Raw genomic sequence first — 22,068 nt, forward strand, 5'->3', positions numbered from 1 at the left:
CGCATCTCCTCAGAGCAGTGCTTTGCTATCTTACAGCTTTTCTGGATTATTCAGGGCTGGGTTTTCCAGACCATCTATGTCCTTGTCCCTTGCTTCTTCCCCTTGTCCCCTACCTGCCGGACTTTGCCGGTCCCATCTGATTGCTTCTCAGTAACGTTATCAGAGAAAGTGAATATAGTAATGTTCTTCTCTATCACCAGGTAATGTGTTAGGTGACAGAGGAAGACAAAATTAGACTCCAGTCAGCCTGCTGTCCAAGATCAGTTCCATCCCTGTTTCCCTGTCCACGAAAAATCAAGAGCATGATGTTTGGGCTCCATTGTGGGAAACAAGAATGCCAAGTTTATAAGAGAGCTGCGTCTTAGGCCGTTAGAGCTGAAAGGAATCCCCTAGGACTCTTGTGGGATTTGTAGAGGCAGCCAGCTTACAGGAAGCCCCTCTGCTGGGCTGGGGACCCCCTGGCCCTCTGCCATGGGGGGCAGGTTAGTGGCCTCCGCCTTGAGAGCCAGGTCCACTCATCGGCACACCCAAGTCCTCACTCTGTGATAATTTTAATACAGATGTGCAGCCACCACTGCCATGTTTAGGACTGTGTGTGTGTGTGTGTGACCTTTTTAAATTCTGTCTGATAGCATGAACAATCAGTAGGTGGAAGGTTGTCCTGTAAAGTGCCTCCTTGTGTAGCTCTGCAGAGCCCTGACTTGTGTGGTGCTGAAGTGGGAAGGACATAAGACGTCTTTCTGCCTAGTATTAACGCAGGGAGAGGACCCCTTGTTGAGCTCCGTTCCTGCCTCTGCACCGCTGGAGCACCTGTTTTACATTCGTGATGGGCCATCGGCTAAGGGATTCAGAGGTGCCTGAAGTTAGCCGTGTCCCCTGCACACATGACCTGCACAGTGCGGTAGGGGAGTCACACCCCGATCACGTGGGCTTGTCAACAGAGGCATATCACACCCAGTCGTGAGTGGGGGAAAAGGAAGTGCACACCGTGCTGAACGAGCTTGTACCAGGACACCTGATGGCTGAACAGCAGCACCCACCAACGGATGAGGAGGGTAAGTGGAGTCCTGGAAGGATGTTCCTGGCAGAGAAAGCCACACGTGCAAAGCCCCTGTGGCCTCAGAGAGCACAGCCCACTGGAGAAATTGACTGTGCTTGGAGCCAGGAGAGGGGTCCCGGGTGAAGTCAGAGTGCTGGGAGAGGGGCTGCCTCGTGCTACCTGCTAGCCCACCTTGAGGATTTTTATGCGGGCCTCTCACTGCTGTGGCCTCTTCCGTTGCAGAGCACAGGCTGCGGACGCACGGGCTCAGTGGCCATGGCTCACGGGCCCAGCCTCTTCGCGGTATGTGGGATCTTCCCGGACCGGGGCACGAACCCGCGTCCCCTGCATCAGCAGGCCGACTCTCAACCACTGTGCCACCAGGGAAGCCCCACCTTGAGGATTTTTATCCCAGAGCAAAGGGAAATGCCAAGTGTGAAAGGGCAGTGGTGTGATCAGAATTGCTTTGGGAAAAGATTGCTTCAGGTTCCACGTGCAGAACGGGGGAAAGGAGCCAGTAGAAGCGGAGAGACACACGGCGGGGCCATCGGGGGCCTGGGTGAGAGACATGGTGGCCTGGGTGAGAGACATGTTAGCCTGGACCAGGGGATTGATGCAGAGGTTGAGAAGGTTACTCAGGGCTGAGAACTTGGCAGTGCTTCTGGGATGACTGGACGCGAGGGCTAGTGACATGTCAAGGGTGGTTTCAGGGCTTGTGTTTGCACGCAGATGCAAAATAGATGCAAAAGGTCTGAAATCAAAGGTGTGCGTGCGTGTGTGTGTGTGTGTGTGTGTGTGTGCGTGCGTGCGCGCAACTGAGTCACTGTGCCGTACACCTGAAACTTAACACAACATTGCTAATCACCGATACCCCAGTATAAAGTAAGAAGGTAAATAAATAGGTAGGTGGATAGATGGATAGGCAGGTAGGTAGGTAGATAGATAGATGGTTAAATAAAACAATTCAAGATGGCCAGAATCCAACAAGCCGTGTGTTTTGCCCCTCCCCCGCCCCCTCCTCATTCCCCTCCCTTCCCCCCACACCTCTCTTTCTCTTTCCTACCCCCTTCCCTCTCTCTCACTCTCTTTACACCCCCCCCCCACCTTCTCTCTCCCTTTCTCATAATTTTCCTAACTTCCTGGTTCAACTCAGGCAGAAAAGTTGGGTGTTCGTAAAGAAACTTGGGTCCCTAATTTTGCAGGTGTCCTGTGCTAGATCGGTTCCTATTCATATGAAGCGGGCGGTTGATATGAACCCTTCCTAAAATATAGTGTCTCGTTTGTATGAAAAGCATACAGCTTGAGAGCACTTATTTTGAACTCGCTGGTGAGATAAAACGTGAGCTGGCTAGGTGGCTTCTAGGCACTCAACCGCGTGTCTGCATCTACTGCAGCATCGCTGAAAATATTTCCAGGCACAGACGGGTAGATGCAATAGGAAAAACCTGAACGAATTCTTCGGGTGCCAGTATTGTCACCAAATGCCCCTGCAGAATGAAGTTGTTGGACAAAGTGTTTCCCTGGTGATTTGGCTACAGATAGAAATGTCTCCAGCGATAAAATTCCATGCTTGAGTCTTCACCCTGCACTCATCCGTCAGCAAATGACATATCAAGGATCTTTTTGCGGTATCAGTTAATATCTGGCAGAAATATGGGAAACATTGTTATTCCCTTCAGTTTCTGCACATGGATTTTTTTCCTGCCTTTAAACACACATTAATTTTACCAAAATATTTGCCAGCTATAAATCTATGACTAATCGATAGGGTTGCATTAGGACAGAGATCAAGTGTTTTTTATCTGTTTATTTTTTATACATTTATTTATTTGTTTATTTTTGGCTGCATTGGGTCTTTGTTGCATGCGGGCTTTCTCTAGTTGCGGCATGCGGGGGCTACTCTTCACTGCGGTGCGTGGGCTTCTTATTGCAGTGCTTCTCTTGTTGCGGAGCATGGGCTCTAAGCACACGGGCTCAGTAGTTGTGGCTTGTGGGCTCGAGAGTGCAGGCTCAGTAGTTGTGGCTCGTGGGCTCTAGAGCGCAGGCTCAGTAGTTGTGGCACAGGGGCCCAGCTGCTCCGCAGCATGTGGGATCTTCCCGGACCAGGGCTTGAACCCGTGTCCCCTGCATTGGCAGGCGGATTCTTAACCACTGTACCACCAGGGAAGTCTCTCAAGTGTTTTTATTACAAGGGTTTTTGTATTAGTTACCAGGATTAGAAGACTTATAATTGCAAGAGCTGCTGTTCAGCCATCATTTGCAAACAGTTTCGGGGAAATTTAAGGGTTGGTAAGGCAATTAGCGATGAAGCATATTTTAATTATAGTAACTGGATAAGCTGCATACAGCTTTATGAATTAATACATTATTGTTTAATAGGTCACAGTCACATGTGATTTTAATCACATTTCTTACTGTAGCCACAGTTTTATTAGCAGTGGTGTTTATAACTTAATAATTTATATGTAATGAGTTCAGAGCTTCCATTTTCGTAATACCGAAGAAATAATTTACCCCAAACATTAGCACTCATCAAGAGGAACAGAGTCCTTCAGGATCGCATCCGAGTATCTGTCCAAGATCATTTTGCATCAAAGGAGACTTTTAATAATGAGATCATTTTACACTGCATCGTGTTATGTCTGCGGAGGCCAAGTCTGGGTTTCACAGAGTCATTTATGAATCACAGTAACTTCACACGTATTTAATAAGCATGAATCATCCAGCGAGGTGTCTACATCTGTTCTTTCAGTTGTGAAAACTGTCAGTGATTTGAATTCATGCTCTATTGTAGCATTTTCTTATCTAACACACGCCCCCACCCACAATCCCACCAGGCTTTGGAGCATGTCACAAGCTGTTATCCAGACTAGACTGAGCCGTGTGTATTTTAGTGGCATGTGTGTCATACTTCATCTCAGGTTTTGCGAAGCTCCTGGGCATCCTCACCCTTGGGCATCCATTGCTGTTTCAGAGAAAGCCGTTTTCATCCCATCCAAAACCAATCTCGCCCAGGGCCCCCCTGAGAACACCCTGGGCCCCTGTCCTTTCAGAGAAGCCAGGAAACTCACACTCAGTGATTGAATCTACTTTACACCAGGCACGGGTCTAGTTTATACTTGTCATTTTTATAAAGATTTCATGTTAAAGCATAAACCCACTGGGGCTTCAGTTTTGGAAAGTCTTTTGAGGTCAGGAAGTGATGTTGGAGAAGCTTCAGGCTAGAATGATCTGTGTGACATGCAAAGATATTAATAGGCTCTAAGCCAAAAAAGAGTGTTTTATGTTCAGACAGGCTTGAGAAACCTTGGGAAAACTGTTCTGTGACATGCAAGTGTCCATCTCTGGTGTAGAGCCAGGCCATGCAGGGTGCAGCATTTCCCAAACTTTATTGACCAGAGAACCCTCTTTGGAAGAGTGTCTCATCCTCCAGTTTCTTTCTCTGTAAAAGAGACAAATGAAAATACCTTGGAAGAAGAAATAATGTACATTCCTGTGATTTTCAAGCCATAAAATACCATAAATGTGTAACAGATAATGGTTGTTTTCTTTTTTGATCTTATTGTAAATAGAGGGTCAAAGAAATGGCGTGGCTTATTCTTTCATCGTTCAGGTTCTAGTGATCTGAATACTGCTCTTTGCATCCTTTATTCTTCCTACCCCACTTTCCTTTACGCTGGGAAAATCTCTCCTTTGATTGAGGGTCTGTTACTAATTGCAAAAACTGATCGTTACTCTATGGCTGATCTGAGCGTTCATCTTAAGTGGTTTTACCAGTTGTGTTTATGCCGTCTTACAAATGCGCACTGTTGGTTATGAGTAACGCCTAGAATGACTTTTCTTTATATTAACGCAGACCTATAATTATTTGTATGGTCCCTCTGTTTTCCACATTCAGCTTTTCTAGATTGGTCTAAGCTTTTAAAAAACTTGGAGGGGGAGGGACAAATTTATGGTTATCAGAGGGGAAATGGGGGAGGGATAAATAAGGCGCTTGGGGTGAACATACACACACTACTGTATATGAGACACATAAACAACAAGGACCTACTCTAGAGCACAGGGAGCTCTACTCAGTATTCTGGGATAACCTATATGAGAAAAGACTCTAAAAAAGAATGAATATATGTATAACTGAATCACTGTGCTGTCCACCTGAAACTAACACAACATGGTAAATCAACTAGACTCCAATAAAATTAAAATTGACAAAAAAAGTGGGCGGAGGGGAGTGAAGTTCACGGCAAGTTCCCCACTATGCAGTTACGTAGACAGCCTGCCCTACAAGATGCCTTCTTCTGGCGCCAGCTGCCTGATTTTTCCTCTTTAGCTAGTTCATGCTCACAGTTGTATATCCGTCAATGTTTATTGAATTAAGAAGTAACTTTGCGTACCATAAATGCGATTTTGATGTTGTGTGGAGGCAAATTGAATTTCTTCACGGTTTCCTTCGGTGCTGTTGACTGTCTTAGGGTGACGTGGAGAGCATAGAGCTCTTCAGGGTGGTCTGAGCTCATGGTCTCAGCACGTGCGGATAATGTAGCTTATCAATAATACCTTCGCTGCCGGAAGTCGAAGGAACATGTTCCACTCAAGACAAAGCATGATCTTCTTTTTATTATTCATTTAGTCCCTCAACCCCTATTTATAGTGTCTGTTACTTGCCCTGGGTCCAACAGGGAATAAAGTACAATCCCTGTCCTCGTGAAGTTTGTATTCTGGTGCGGAGAGACCATCAGTGAACAAAAGGATGGGGGCGAATTTAGATGGTGATAAGAGGGAGGGGGTGGAAGGTGTGCAGGTGGCCCCAGAGACCTGAAGGATGGGCTGAAATTGAAGGGAAAAGGGGTCCGGACAGTGGGACCCGCCCAGGGAGAAGCAGGCTCTCGGCACAGCAGGGAGGCCACTGTGAGGTTAAAGAATGGACAAGAACAAGAGTTTGGTCCTTATTCTCAAGGAATGAGAGAGAAAGGGAATTCAGGGCTCCCAACACAGATGCACTTTAACCCAAACAGCTCTATCTATCTATACATTGGAGCTTGGTAAAAGATATTATTTGAGAACACATTCCTGCTACTAAAAAGTTAGAAAACCATCCACTTACCAGCAGCAGGTCTTAAAATGGTAGCCCAGGGACCCCATCTGGGGGTCCTCAAGACCCTTTCAAGGAGTTTGCAAGGTCAAAACTCATCGTATACTAACATCGAGTCATTATTTGCCTTTTTACTCTCATTCCATCAGGAGTATATATTGAGTATGTATTCTCAGTGACACTGGAAGCCACTGGCGTGTTTTAAGCAGAAGAGCTACAGGATCTGGTCAATCTTTTAGAAGAATCACTGCTACCAGGAGGTGAAAGGGGAGCCCAGAAGACAACTCAGAGGCATTTGCAGTAACCAGAGCAGGAGGAGACGGTGCTGGGCAGCGGCAGCAATGATGAGAATTACTAGCTCGCTGGTTATTTATTTGAAGGCGGGGAAAGGCTGATAGAGCTTGCCAGTGAATCGGATGTGGGATGGAGAGAAGGAAAGAAGTCAGAGGTGACGTGGCCTCGTAGCTGAGCAACTGGAAGAATGAAGTTGGCAAGAGCAAAACGGGGACCCCTGGAGGTGGAACACGTTTGAGAGAGGGGGCAGCGTGGGGATGGTAAAGGGGGAAGCTGCCCTCGGGCAGCCAAGGGTGATCACGGGGAGACAGCCGTGGGCGGTCCTGAAGAGAGATTTAGTTCCCTGCCCAGGGATTGGACCTGGGTAGCCTGGATGAAAACCAGGAATCCTAGCCGCTGGTCCACCAGGGGCTAGAGGCTAGAAGCAGAGTGGCCCTGGCTCTTTCCCCCATTTGAAAGCAAGAATGTTTCAAAGAGGCAAAAACTGTAAAACAGGTACAAAGTTTACTATTAGAGACACAGGACACTAAGTGGGAGAGCACACAGAGAAGCAGTTAGTTTCTTTATTTAAGTCAGAAGCAAGGCAGAAGTACACACCCAGAGAGAAAGGGTGTGGGCGTCCTCCCTAATGAGGAGCTCAGTAACCAGGTGATTGGAATCACTTCCATAGGACAGTCCTTCCGGGTCTTTGTTTACCTTTGGCCAATTATCTGGTTTCTTTTTCCACTAGGGCCCTCCCCAACATGTGTGCGCAACTTTTTGCTAAGATGGATCCCACTGCAGAAGCCTATGGGGGTGTGTCCACACTGATTATGGGGTGGTGCCCCTCCCTTTGTGACCCCCAAGGAGCCTTCCTGTGCACGTGCAGCTGGGGATGTTTCCTTGACCCCAGGAGTGGTCACCTCATCTCTTGACTCCAGCAGAGCTCAGCTCCTGCCACTGGTTCTGTCCCTGGAGTGTCTGGGTGAGAACAGAGCTTCAGTGTCACTCCACTTGGCAAGCACCAGCTGCCCGGCCCAGGGGCCCATCTCTCTCCCCGCTCAGCAGGAGGGTGTTCATCGGGCAGACGGCTCTCCAGGAGGCAGGACGGGGGTCTTGGCTGGAGATACAAGCTGTGTATAGAATGACTGCTAGTCATGTGTATCCAGGGAGTGAGTGTAGAGCAAAGAAGTCCAGAGCCTGAGCCCCAAGGCTCCCAGTGTTTTAACAGTCATTACGAGGAGGAAAAACCAACACAGGAGACTGAGAAGGAGCTGCCAGTCATGGGGTGAACTGAGAGGTGGTTCAGAAACCTCCTGAATTAACTGTCTCAAGATGGTGGACGTGGGCTTCCCTGGTGTTGCACTGGCTAAGAATCCGCCTGCCAATACAGGGGACACGGGTTCGAGCCCTGGTCTGGGAAGATCCCACATGCCGCGGAGCAACTAAGCCCGTGCGCCACAACTACTGAGCCCACGTGCCACAACTATGGAGCCCGCACGCCCTAGAGCCCGTGCTCCGCAACAAGAGAAGCCACTGCAATGAGAAGCCCGCGCGCCGCAACCAAGAGTAGTCCCCGCTCACCGCAACTAGAGAAAGCCCGCACGCAGCAACGAAGACCCAGCACAGCCAAAAATAAAGTAAATAAAATAAATTTATATATTTAAAAAAAAAAAGATGGTGGACATGATCGGCTTTGCCAATGGCCGTTGATAACTGGAGTAATATAAGATCGAGGTTGGTCTGTGGAGTTAACATGGTGGAGGTCTTATCAAAGCCGAGAGCTTGCCTTGGTGCTGAAGTGAGGTTGTAATTGAGAGCTTAGCCTGGAATGGGTTCACCAGGGAGAAATCTTCTGAGAGTTTGCTCCAAGTGAAGGCAAGGAGATGGGCAAAGCTGGAGGAGGATGTTGGGTTAAGAGCTGGTGTTTCTCAGAGACAAACTCACAGACATGGAGGACAGACTTGTGGTTGCCAAGGAGGGGGGGCAGGGAGAGGGATGGATTGGGAGTTTGGGGTTGACAGATGCAAACTCCTACATTTAGAGTGGGTCAACAACAAGGTCCTACTGTAGAGCACAGGGAACAATATCCAATCTCCTGGAATAAACCATAATGGGAAAGAATATTTTTTTTAAAAAGTGTATATGTGTATAACTGAGTCAGTTTGCTGGACAGCAGAAATTAGCACAATATTGTACATCAACTATGCTTCAATAAAAAAAAAAAGAGCTGGTGTTTTTAAGATGGGCGGTAGTACAGCATGTTTTATGATGATGTGAATGACTAGTAGGGTGGGGAAATTGGATGAGGTAGAAGAGAGGGGCAGTTGCCAGTAATGTCCTGGTGTAGGTAAAACAGACTGGGGTCTGGAGTGGAGGGGAGGGATCCGCCTTGGCTGGGGGTCCGGGCACTTCCTCCAGAAGGGGTGGCAGGAGAGAAGGCAGAGAGTGTGGTACGAGCAGCAGGGAGGTTGGTGAACCTGTGTTGGGACTGGATGGAGCTTCTCTTTGGAGTGTTTGAATTTTCTCAGCGAAATAGGGATCAAGGTTATCATTTGAGGGGGTGGAAGGAAGTATTACAGTATTAGAGGGGTGTTTTTTTGTTTTCTTTTTTTTTTTTGCGGTACGCGCGCCTCTCACTGCTGCGGCCTCTTCCGTTGCGGAGCACAGGCTCCGGACGCGCAGGCTCAGTGGCCATGGCTCACGGGCCCAGCCGCTCCGCAGCATGTGGGATCTTCTCGGACCGGGGCACAAACCCGTGTCCCCTGCATCGGCAGGCGGACTCTCAACCACTGCGCCACCAGGGAAGCCCTAATTTTTTAAACTTGAAAAATTTTTTTGGCTGCACCGCACGGCGTCCAGGATCTTAGCTCCCCAACCAGGGATCAAAGCCGAGCCCCCTGCAGTGGAAGCGCGGAGTCTTAATCACTAGCCCGCTAGGGCAGTCCCAGAACTTTCTTCTCTTTCTTCTTTTTGTATCAGGAAAGCTTGCCCCGGGTATCTGCAAAAATAACCACTATTCAATTGTAGAAATATACCACCATTTATTCGAAAATGTATGGCTGGACGTTAATGTCATTTCCAATTTGGGGCTGTTAGGAATGCAGCTGCTATGAACACTCCTGTACAAGTCATTTTATGGACATACGTCTTCATTTCCCCCGGGTAAATTCCTAGAAGCAGAATCACTGGGTCGTAGAATAGATATATACATCTATTTAACTTTGTAAGAAGCTGCCAGTGTTCTAAGTGGTTCTGCTAAAGTAACCAGGCAAAGGCTTCACCTTTTGGGTGGCAAAGAAGCTGTAATTAATGGAAAGTGCAAGGTAATAGAAATTCAGAGTCTCAGTTATTAATTTCAGGAATGTCATTGAACTTCTGCGGACCCAATTTCCCCAGAAACTACATGGCGGAAGTGAACTAGGTAATCTACAAGGCCCCTTCCAGTCCCACATTCTGTGAAGTTTGATGAAATTCAACTACATGGTAATAAACAGACAGAAAGAAAGGCACATCTCTGCAAATTTTTATTCCATGGGAGCTGAGGAGTATTTAACGTACTGGACACGAGAAGAAAATCTAGAACATAAGGTGCAGAGGCAAAAGGATGAGGCTTTTGTGAGGCACATAGATGGGTGTGAAAATCACATACTCCTTAAAGGAAAACACTGTAAGGTGGTACAGGATTCTGCTCAAAATTTAATATAAAAAGTTGTATATCTATGAATCGCTCCCATTTCTGTTTTAATCAGAACAAATTCTCGGAGATGCAGTTGGGTGCTTTAAGAAAAAACTGCTTACAAATCCACTGTTTGGATTGCTGCGGCTTGCTTTGAAACTAGAGTGAAGAAACACCGGCCTCTGTTACTTTGGCAAAACCACTAGGCGAGTGTTCTATTCACCTGGGTTCCCTCCAGCCGAGAGCAGAGAAAACTTCCCAGTTTCCTTCCAACCACAGGAGCCATAGCCCCATTGCCGTCTTGCAATAGATCTTGTCTGTAAATGGATATAAATGTATGTTGGTGCAAATCTCCATCTGACTTCCTGGCTGCCTGTCCCCATACTTCAGCACTGCATGGGGAAGGGTACACTTGGGCAAAGACAGAGGAGCCACGGTCCACTGGGTTGAATCCGTGTGATAAATAGAGGATGCTAGAAAAGACAGATTGAACACCAGCGTGAGATCACACTCTTCTGTAATTTGTCTTTCGGGTTACTGAGAATTAGGAGTCGGGAGGGGAAAACCAGTTGGAGATAGCTCCGAACCAGGTGGGGAACCTTGACTCATCTGTGATTGGTGGGGAAGGTAGAGACATCCAGTTGGTGCCCGTCACCCCTAGGGGTCCTGGGGTTGTGAGATCCTGACCCACGTAGGGCGGGACGAATGCCTTTGCTTCTCACAGCTTTCTCCGAAGGGACCCTGAGGGGGCTCTGAGCAGTGAAAGGCTTTCGTAGGCTCATGGCATCTTGGAGTTTGAACGTTAGAGGTCAGGTAGCCCAAACGCTTGTCCCATGCGGGGTCCCTTCACAGCGTCCCTGGCCTGACTGACGGTCACCTGCCCTCCACCTGGGCACCTACAGGGACCTGGGACTACCGCAGCACGTTCACTGTAAAACACACATGCTTTTCACGCCATTCCCTCAGGGACAACTTCACCAAGCCAGTGCCCAGTAACCTCCAGGACTCGGGGAAAGAATCTAAAAACAAAAGCAAACTCACAGCTAGCATGCGGTGGCGGCTCTGGAGGCTCTTTTTCTCTCCCCTGGCGGGGATGGCTTACAGGCACCATAGGTATTTTATTTCTGTCCTTTCTGGGTGATCTGAAGAAGCACCAATAAGCAGTCTTTTCCTTAGCTGGAGACCATTGTGTCCTGAATGGCCCTGATGGATCTCTGCATTGATCTGTAACGATGATTTGCTCGTCACATTGGGCTTATAGTCTTCGTAGCTGTCCGAAAGTCCATTATTTATCGTTCTAAAGCAGTGATTCTCAGGTAGGGCAGTCTTGATCGGCCAAGGACACTTGGCACTGTCGTGAGACATTTTGGTCGCCACATGTGAGGTGGGGCTGCCTGCCCCTGGTATCTAATGGGCGGAGGCCAGGGATGGTGCTAAACATCCTGCCGTCCGCAGGACACCCCCTCCTGCCCCCAACAACAAAGAACTGTCTGCTCCGACTGCCTTTGCCCTGGGATGAAAAAACTCTGGTCTAAAGGAAGCAGTAGTTTCAACCAACCAGTGGTACCATCCGGTGGTGGCACAGTTGACACGTTTCTGTTCTGGCACACAGCTTTATTTGTATCTAGGAAGATTCGGGAACGGCAGTTTCGAAAGCAGAAGAGCTTCCGCGTTTATATTTGTCTTCAGGGTTCTTTCAGGCGAGTTAGAGTAGAACCAAGCAGCCTGCCTTAGAAAGAATTCATTGAGAATCACTCGTTGGGCGTGTGGTTGTCACAGGCTGCTGGTGGCAGTACAGTTCGCTTGCTTTAATCTGTAACTTTGCTCACAGGGTGGTTGATATCTTGGAATCCTAAGTAGGGACTTATTTTTTAAAATCCTCCCAGCCTTTTAAAGATACGTCCAACTTATTCGTAATACACCAGGGAGGTATATAGCTTAACCTCCAATTAAAAGAGAAGAGTGAGCCCTCAGGATCAAAGAGTTTTACAAAGCTTTGCTTTCAATAGTTCATTCATCGAGTTTCAGGAAGCAATTTGTTTTCCGTAGTTGACATAGAGTTCTAAGTCTGGTGTATCGTTTATTAAATGGTGAGGGCTTTGTTTCGTTGGTTTGTATAGTAGGGGGGAACGAAAGAAAACATTTTTGAAAGGAAATCAGGTGAGTGTTTTTTCTTTTTCACATTGTCTTGAGAAGGCAAAAGCCATGTCGATGCAAGTTTTGATATGTACTGGTCATATAACAGACATAAGCATTGCATAATTTCCCTCCCACCCTTTGGGGGGTGGACCCCATGCTGAGAGGAGACGCTTGTCAGTCAAGGCAAGAGCTAATTAGATTAGCTCTGGTGCTTCTTTGGACGCCTTCCAGATGCACACGCCCTGTCACACCTGCCACGGGTGTCAGTTCAGGCTCCCACTTCCCCCGCTCCTTTGACTCAAGCCAATCCACACTTGGAAGTGGAGGGAGTAGACATGTCTGGGGTGGGGTACCCACTCAGGGCTGGACTGTCTGTGCTGCATGGGGGGTATCAGAATGGAAACCGGAGCGCACATTCTGCAGGGGCATGAACGTAGGGGCAAGGAGGAGGTACCAGGCCCACAGTGAATGTAACTCGGTGAAATAATACACCGTCTTGCCCCAGCCATGTAAACAAAGGACTGTGGGATTCGGAGATGCCCTACCAGGTGAATTTCTGTTCTTCTTTTCCGGCTTGTAAGCATGATCATTGCGTGACTTTTAAATAAAAATGGCCAAACTAAAATTGGTGAGCTGTTGGTGAAGTAGTGGTGGACTATTTGGAGTTGGGAGGTGTTCTAGAGATCCTTCTTTGGTAGTGCTATTTATTGACAGTAAAAAATCACCTCCCTCTACTTTCCTTCAATTGGGAGGCTCCCGGAAACACAGGGCCGAGGTCCTGATGGCGGACTGCACTGGGCAAGTGGTCTCTCTGAAGGGTGAGCGGGCCCCCTGCGAGCTCGCGGGGCCCAGCACTGCTGTACCCTGGGCTTCAGTCATCTCATTGCTCTGAATTCTTCCCTCCGGGGACGTGCTCTGAACCATCTCCCACCGGTGATGGCATTGCAGCTCCATGCGAAAGGCTTGTCTTCTGATTTTCTCCCGTGGAACATGACAGTTTCCTCTGTGATGTCCGAATTAATTATCAGAAATGGTTTGCCGGCGGACAGCTGGATGCTAATTATGATTGGTACCTTTGCAGCCCTTAGATCCGAATCTGTTGATGTGTGTTGGGATGGTAAAAATGAAAAACCGTGAAATATGAAAAAAAAAATTTTTTTTTTTTTTTTTTTTGGAACATCTGAAAGCAATGCAGATTAGGCCAGGAAACTTTGATGGAGTTCACTGTGACCTGAGCTAAAGCTACTCAACCTGGTTATGGGGAAAGAGATTGAAGAAATGGTTAATTAATTGTTACTTTCTGGTCCAGAGTGGTTTGAGTGTGGATATATCAGTTTCAAAAACTGGCAATGATTAGATCTGAGGGGACATTTGGGGAGGTGTTCCCAGAAGGTCAAAATCTGATTATCCGATGTGACCTCACGCTGTGCACCAGGTTTGTGAAATCTTTCTAGGGGGTTCCACCTGGGAAGAATTATTTTCAATTAAGTGGATCTGACCATTGGAGAAAGAATCATGAAAGGCCCCTGCGGTGTGGGGTCGTGTTGTGAACAAAGTTGCGCAGCTCACAAAGGGACAGCTTGGGTGTCAGCCTGTCTCATACTGGCTCTGGGTATCATTTCACTTTCCCATCAATGGTTACCTTAATGAGGTGTCGAGAGGAAGGCAGGTGGGTGCTTTCTGGAGCTGTGTGATGCAAGGAGGTGGATGCTGTCCCTTACTGTCATGGGAGACAAGCAAGGAGGAGGCCAGCAGACCCTTGATCCTTGGAAGGGGTGATAATCTATTGGGAGGTCGTCAAAAAAGTAGGAAGGGGATCCAGTATTAATGGGGAAAGCAGAAAAGCAAAGAAAATAAGACTAGGAAACTAATTTCATGTAGGTATGTGCATGGGCAGGCTTTCTTTAGCAAGGCTTACGATATGATGCAGGCAGTGTTCCAGCATGTGTTCTAGAATAATCTTTAATAAATAAGCAAACAATGGGCACTCATAAATACTTTTGGGGAATTGCAGGGCTTGTTTAAATAGGTCTTTTCCCTCCGGGAAAGTTAAGTGATTCATAATGTCTTGTTAAAGTTAGGTGGCTGATATAAAATACAGTTTTTTAAACGTTTTTGTGTAATGTTGCACCTCAGCCACTAGTCATCAGATAAGATCATCTGGCAGAAATATAAACTTAACTTCAGGTTTTACCTGGGCTTGCAGCAGTGCAGTGAGTCCCTACTCATGAATTACTCTTAGCACAGCTTCATTGCTCAGGGGAAAATTGACACAGATGCAAAGACAGATGCATAAAAATAAACTGCCTTGTTCCATGGAAGAACAGGGTGTGGTTCAGGACCCAGTTCTGTTATAAAGGCAGTTTTAAAGTCCCTGCCGTTTTTCTCTAGTTGCACTTTGGGCTGGATTTCCTGATACATTTTCTTGCTTCTAAGGCACAAATGCAAGCGAAGACGAATGGGAAGTTTAAGGGAAGTATACTTACTAAGTCTCATTTCTCTTTGCCTTTTCCAGTGTTTTCTTGATAATTTTAGTTCTTACCGTGCAGCAGTTCAGGGACCTCTGTTCTCCCTCTCATGAGCCAGGGAGGAAAGCCCTCAGTGTTTAAAGAGACTCAGAGCCTCCAGTCTGTCCCAGTTCTGCGCTCACCAGGAGCTGTGCAGAGCAGAACTCCGCCTGGCAGAGGGAGAGGCTGGCCGTTCGGCTCAGTTGGAAGAGGTGAGGAGGGTAGGTACTAAGCCCATAGCACGAACACCTGGATTTGTTCAGGAGTTTTCGTGTTTCTTTATTCACACTCTCTTTCACTCGTTAACTGGTTCACAGAAACTTGCTGAGCGTTAGAGAATGCTGGGAACCAGACCCATCATCACCAGGATGGAAACATGGGCCCCACCCTCATGGCTCAGTTGCCAGCAGTGCGTTCCAGCAACGGGGCGGTGGGGGGGCATTAGGACCTCTCCCACCAGCAGCTTCCTTGGAGGCAAAGCACATAGGAGCCAAGTTCATACAGCCCAAGAGCTGTTTTTACCAGCTGGGCGGGTGTGTCCCTTTTTTAAGTGGACACAAGAATTAGAACTTTGCACCCCCTAGTTTTTGAATATTAGAAAACCACACTCTAACATCAGCAGTTTCATCAGGGGGATATCTCTGGATGCTGTCAATTTAGCTTGAGACCTTCTGGGTGACGTTACAGGGAGTGATGCAGTCAACCTGAAAAGAGCCTGGACTGCGGCTTCGAGTAGGTTTTGAGTGTGCTTCTGCCACTGGTCACCTCTGTCACCTTGGCCCACTCACGTGTCCCAACCAAGCCCCAGTTTCTCATCTGTGAAACAGGATGCTTAAACAAAGTGAGTTTAGGTCATCCTAACTTTTAAAATCTATGTTTTTTTGCTTTAATGGGTAACAACCCAGAAGTTTTAAGGTTTAACCCGATGATTTTGTTACCAAAATGGGTAAGAAAACCCAACCGAACTTCTTTTTTCCGTTAGGACAAGATGCGTTTCAAAAATATCATCATCTGAGGTCAGAGGCCATGTTTCAGTAATAACAACTGCCGTTTATTGAGTAATGACAGTGTGTCCAGACTAACACACGTGATCTCATTTGACCTTCACCACAACCTTAGGAGGGAGGTTCTGTTATTACCCTTGTACATGTGTATGATGTACATACTGTCCCTGACGTGCGGATGAGGGTGTCAGGACTCAGAGGTTAAGTAACCCTTCAAGTTCACACAGCCTGAATGTTAAGATGGGATTTGAATTGAACCTAGATCTTCTGTATGATTCAAAGACTCACTCGATTAATATTCTCATTACGTTTGTAGCCACAACGCCTGTCCCACAGGGAAGGCTCAGCAGTCAGGCAGTGCATGGTGGGTGGAATAGGTTTGAAACCATTCATGTGATCACTTCGAAAACAGGTCCTCACGGAGCCCTTCTTTTTATTTCCCATTATTGAGTATTTTGTTTGACTATGCAAAGAGGCTGCCATGTTCCCAGATCATTTTCATGCCAATGGGTCTAGTTATAACGCTTCACTGATTAAAGTGACATGATCCTCTGGCCTCCTGATATTCAAGTATTGCCTCCTGGCCAGCGGCATTGGCATCACCTGGTAACTGGTCAGAAATGCAGAATCTTGGGCCCCACCCCGGACCCACTGAAGCAGATTTTGCACATGCACAGGTTACTGGGCGACTCCTATGAGCACTGAAGTTTGGGAGCTCTGCATGGTCAGTGGGCCGCCAAGTGATCCCTGGGATGCTTAACAGAGAAAACACTAGTATATTGAGTCATGATAGCAACCTTCATGGTGTCGTGGGCAAGAGTGAAGCATTTGAGGAATATACATACTTACATACATACATACGTATATATATATATGTATGTATATTGGGTTGGCCAAAAAGTTCATTCGGGTTTTTCTGTAGGATGTTATGGAAAAACCCAAACTAACTTTTTGACCAATCCGATGTATACATAAGGTGCTGAAGAACGTGACAGTTGGGAGGAATGAAAAGGACCTGAACACAAGAGAAACTGGAAAAGTGAAAAACTCTTTCCGTGGACCTTGCTTTTTATGTAGTTGAGGAAGAAATGGGCTTTTTCCTTTGGAAAAACTCATTCCAGATTGTTTGGAAGTTCAATCAATCAAGTCCAATTAGTAAAGACTAAGAATTAATAAAAAGAGAGAAGGCGAAAGCTTAGTTATAAACCAAACTTCTCAAGGTTCTCCTTTTGAACTAACTGCAGGGCTCCTGGCACCTTTGTTTTTTCACCTTAAAAGTTCACATTTCTCATAAAACAGCTCCAAAGTGAAAAGTCATACGTGTCATATAAAATAATCACTCATAATTGTTGTTAAGAACAAAAACACAGTGTGCAGGAACAAACGCCTTTTCTGCCTGTCTCCTGCGGCTGTTCCTTAAATGCAGGAAATTTTATAGAACAGAGAGTAAAAAATGTAACATTTCTTTGCCCTCAGTTTATTCTAATCTTAGCTCATGTAGAGGAAGTTAAATTGTGTGTTCAGTGAAGATTTAAAGATTTTATTTTGAAAAAAAAATGCAGCATTAGGTACAAAACATAAATGGACTCTGAGGATATTTGGATCTGCTGTGAAATGTTAGGGTGTAAGTGTGTTAATATGTGTGTGTACATCATGGTTTCTGCCTAAAAGAAGACGACGGCTAACTCTTTGATTGGATCATGTGTTGATGTTTCACAGAAGGTTAAAGCAAGTGGAAGTGCGGCAAGGATTTCCAGAAGCATCCATCTTCACTTCGAGGATCATGTTCTCCAAACTGCTAATTAATGCAGAGTCCGCTTCATATATTGAGATGTTTAATCAATTGGCAGATTGCTGTCAATAAATATGTGTCTTAAGTGGTTTGTAATAGACAGGCTAATGAAGTGTACTCTGTGAGCGTCAGAGCTATCGGGAAAAATCTCTCTCCCTTCTGGGCATCCTGCCATAGTTTATTAGCCTCCCTCTGATGCAGAGAAGAATGCCCTTCACTGTTGCCTGCCTCACCTCTGGATAAAGTATCTGGAAAACCAGACAGTGGATTGCACTTTATACTAGCAGTTACTCAAGCAATGAGAGGGGGGAAAGGGTGGTCACTGGTGCTATCAGTGCTACCTATCGTAACTAACATTTCTTCAGCGGCTACTACATACTGGGCTCTGAGTCCTGTACTGTTTCCAGTTACCTCATTTATCTTCCCAGCGACCCTGTGTGAATGGACAGTTTCTCAAACCTCTCAAATCCTTGAGGGAACCAATGTCTTTGTGAACGCCACTGAAATCCTGAAATGGATTTTATCAATAACATAGCCTCCTCCACAGGTAATTCAAGAAGTCATTGTAATTCCCCAACTATAACAAAATGGAGAAATAAAAGGAATACGACTTCTTATTGAGGGCATTCAATGTATAACTGCCTGCTCCTGGGTAAACTGGGGGAGAAGAAGTAATAGTCGATGTTTGCATCTGTGCCTGGAAATTCTCTCCGTGAATTTGACAGCTCTAACCACAGACCCATAGAGATGGGGATGTGCTCGCTACTCACATGCTATAAGTGGTCTCCATGTTGGTGACGTGATTTTCCGAGATGGCGAACAATTCTTAGTAAAGTTCCAAAACACACACAAAAATACATTCCCACCTCGATTTGTACAGAAAACGCCTTGCTGGACTAACCCGTGTACAGTGATACTGGGCAGAACATACTTTGTGTTCATACATGAAGGGTTTCTTTCCACCTACACAAACGTCTGCTGGACACCAAGGGGTCGTGTAGCCTGCGAGGCGACTCTTAATGCTGCAGGTCTAGCCTGCTTCTTGACAGACACCTGGCTTCCCAAACCTTCATCCAGTAAATGCCAGTAGAGCCCCCCAGTCATTAGGACAACCACAGACACCCTCACGGAGTTCTATAAAGTCCACAGGGGATCACTGCTACCCCACAAGGCAAGGGGACTGTGGTTCCATCACCCTCTCTCACAGGGGCCAACTTGAAGCTTCAGTAGTTTTCCCAAAGGCAGGTGGGCAGGAAGTAGCGGAGGTGAGATTCAGACTGTACTGTCTGACTCCAGAATCCTGCATTTAACCCACTGCTCCATCTTCCCCAGTGCATGGAGACAGGCCAGCGTCGCCACGTGAGAGCAGGTGTGGAGGTTATGGGTCCTTAGAATTATGACGTCAAAAGGAAGAGGGTCTATTGAAGTGTATGGAAAACCCATGGCTCGCCCTCTCCTGTGTCCAGATGCTTTGCACATGTTATCTGAGGTCCACAACAGCCCTGCAGTGTAGTTGGTTTTATTCCCTTGTCACAAATCAAGAGGCTTGAGTCTGAGCCCCAAGGTCACCAGCCTATGAGGAACAGGACGGGGTTTCACATTCATGTTGACTTCAAGGGCGGCGAGCTCTTGTTTCCCCTCCCACGAGCCCGAAGGGGCCCGGAGGACGAGGAAGTATGTGTAACCTATCGATACCATTCTCCCACCTCTTCCTGATTTCCTTCAACTTTCTCATTACCTGAGAAGTAAGGTGACCAAATAATTTATTGGCCAAAAGAGGAGACACTTTTTCTTTTTTTCGGCTGCACTGTGCGGCATGTGGGATCTTAGTTCCCTGACCAGGGATTGAACCCGTGCCCCCTGCAGTGGAAGCTCAGAGTCTTAACCACTGGATCACCAGGGAAGTCCAAAAGGGGACACTTTGGAGAGTGAAGCAGACACTGTTTTACCGCCACATGGGCGTATGTGAGTCACTCGGTGATGCCCACTTCAGGGCCTCGAACAAGGGACCACTCACCAGCGCTTCACTGATGCTCGTGCCCAGAGCTGGAAAAGACCACGTGCTTTCCCATCAGTACACACAGGGACCTCTAGTCTCACGGGAGTACTTCGCTGCCCCCAAGGACTGTGTGACCATCTTCAAGGGCACATTAACTCTTCTCTTTTAAGGTCTTTTCCACTTTAAAGAGTTCACACCCCACCCATCCCGTGAGTACACGAGGCACAGATGGGCAAGCTTTGACTGTTGCGTCTCAGGGCATCAGGAGAGTGGGTGAGCTTGGTGTGGACCCACTGGACCCCCAGGGGACAGAAGCTGTCCATAGGTGGTGACTGGGTGGGAGAGCCCACCTCCTACGTCAAATCTGGTCCACGTCCTCTCAGAAGCAGATTATGAGAGAAGGCTTCCTCCAGTTTCTATGTAAAGCTGGTCCAAAAGGAGTACCACAGACTCATTCTGCCTGAATTTCCCTCAAGCTGCTGCATTTGCCTTTGTTTCTTGTATTAATAAATACTGTGCAGCCAATGTTCCCATCTGGTAGGGCAAAGAAAAAAGAGCATAAAAATGAAGTTCTGGTTATAGCTCTTCAATACTAATGAAGGTGATACCTACTTGGCATGGTAGAAAGGTGGGTCTTTGAGAGTTCTTAATTAAGAGCTGCCAAGTGACTAATATTAATTAGGAAGCCAGCTGTATCCTTCAGTTTCCTGGTATATTTCTTCTTACCAACGTGGGAAGGGAGTTAAGTCTGAGCCGATTTAATCAGTCAGCCCATGAGCAATTAGGTATTAAGTATACTCTGTGTGTACGGGACCAGGCTATGCGGACAGAGATTTATAAGACGCTGTCTTTGCCTTCAGGACTTCTACCTAGTTGAAGCGTGCACACCAACCCAGAGACCCAACATTTCGGGACAGTGAAGTAAAGGCAGGCTCTGGGGAGTACTGGCGGCATAAAGGGAGCATGGCATTGCCGGGGGAGGGACCTTTTTGAAACTACACAGGCGCCCTCCCTCTGCCAGGGTCGAGGGAACCAGCCAGCGTGAGTGATGGGAGGGTATCGTATCCCCAGCTGTGGTGGGGTGGATAGAAGGTTGAGGACCACCCAGCAGACTGGGAAGCTGGAGTTCAGAGGAAGGAGTGACGATCGTGGGCAGAAATAGTTGGGATGACTACAGCTGGGCTTTGAAGAGGAGGGACATGGTTACTGATGGGTGATGGGCGATGGGTGGCCCACAGAGGTGGAGGAAAAGGAAGTAAGGGCATCATGCTGGCATGACCGCTTCAGCTCTCCAGTGCCCAGTCTCCCACCAGCGGCTGCATGGTGAAATTTTTTTTTTTTTTTGGCCTCACTGTGAAGCTTGCAGGATCTTAGTTCCCCAACCAGGGATTGAACCTGGGCCCCGGCAGTGAAAGCGCCGAGCCCTAACCACTGGACCGCCAGGGAATTGCCAACTGCGTAGTGATTCTGTTGGCATTGCTCACGGTTCCCCACACACTTGAGCATGGCCTCCTGCAGGGACCTGGCTCCCTGAGCTGGAGGTGCAGGGAGTGGCTGAAGCAGGAGCTCAGTGGGCTGTGTATTCCTGGCACGAGTTGCACTTACGACAAGGGGCTTAGTATGAAGCACCTCAAAAACTCTGTCTGCGTTTTCACATTCTAAGTCTCAACACTGAGGTGTTAATATCCATTGAATTGTGGTTTCTTGAATCACTAGCAACTGAAGAAGGATTAAGTGAAGATTAAGTTCTAACGTACTTTGTTTTGACTTTGCCTGATAGAGACTTAATTTTTGCAGTTTTTTTTTTAAACCTAAACTCGAATTGTAGTTCATTTTGCAATCCTCTCTTCATTTCACACCCAGAAACTCAAGAGTGCTGAGTTGTATCTGTAGGTGGACAGTTGCGTTAAATCACCTAAAAGAGGGCTGTGGTTCTTCTTGTGCAAGGGGTCCTGAGTGCAGGAATCTGCAGCCCACCATGTCCTTCACGGACTTTCTTTTTTGAATTGAAGTATAGTTGATTTACAGTGTTGTGTTAGTTTCAGGTATACAGCAAAGTGATTCAGTTATGCATGTATACAAAGCTAATTTTTTTTTCAGATTCTTTTTCCTTATAGGTTATTGCAAAATACTGAGTAGAGTTCCGTGTGCTATACAGTAGGTCCTTGTTGGTTACCTGTTTTATATATAGTTGTGTGTATAGGTTAATCCCAAACTCCTAATTTATCCCTTCCCCTTTCCCCTTTGGTAACCATAAGTTTGTTTTCTGTGTCTGTGGGTCTCTTTCTGTTTTGTATATAAGTTCATTTGTTCAGTTTTTTTTAAGATTCCACATATAAGCAATATCATATGGTATTTGTCTTTCTGTGTCTGGCGTACTTCACTTAGTATGACAATCTCTGGGGTCCACCCCTGTTGCTGAAAATGGCACTATTTCATTCTTTCTAACGGCTGAGTAATATTCCACTGCCTATATGTACCACATCTTCTTTATGCATTCATCTGCCGATGGACATTTAGGTTGCTTCCATGTCTTGGCTATCA

At 46.9% G+C, this 22,068-nt stretch overlaps 1 protein-coding gene across 8 annotated transcripts in view; it reads left to right on the plus strand.

The window, feature by feature from the left end:
• The window catches only part of RSU1 (Ras suppressor protein 1), a 300,130-nt gene that overhangs the window by 150,007 nt on the left and 128,055 nt on the right, over positions 1-22,068 (plus strand). Inside the window, exon 9 of one of the 8 annotated variants that reach the window (XM_022580591.2) lies at positions 17,453-17,471. The exons of 6 other annotated variants lie outside the window; for them this stretch is intronic. In XM_022580591.2, coding sequence (XP_022436299.1) covers position 17,453 — 1 coding nt within the window. In that variant the 3' untranslated portion in view covers positions 17,454-17,471. One more of the 8 variants, XM_022580588.3, reaches the window with a different exon arrangement.

This window comes from Delphinapterus leucas, chromosome 2, assembly GCF_059928025.1.
Source record: "Delphinapterus leucas isolate spDelLeu-1000000601 "Yukka" chromosome 2, BTC_Dleu_Yukka2, whole genome shotgun sequence".
In the NCBI taxonomy this organism is placed as follows: Eukaryota; Metazoa; Chordata; class Mammalia; order Artiodactyla; family Monodontidae; genus Delphinapterus; species Delphinapterus leucas.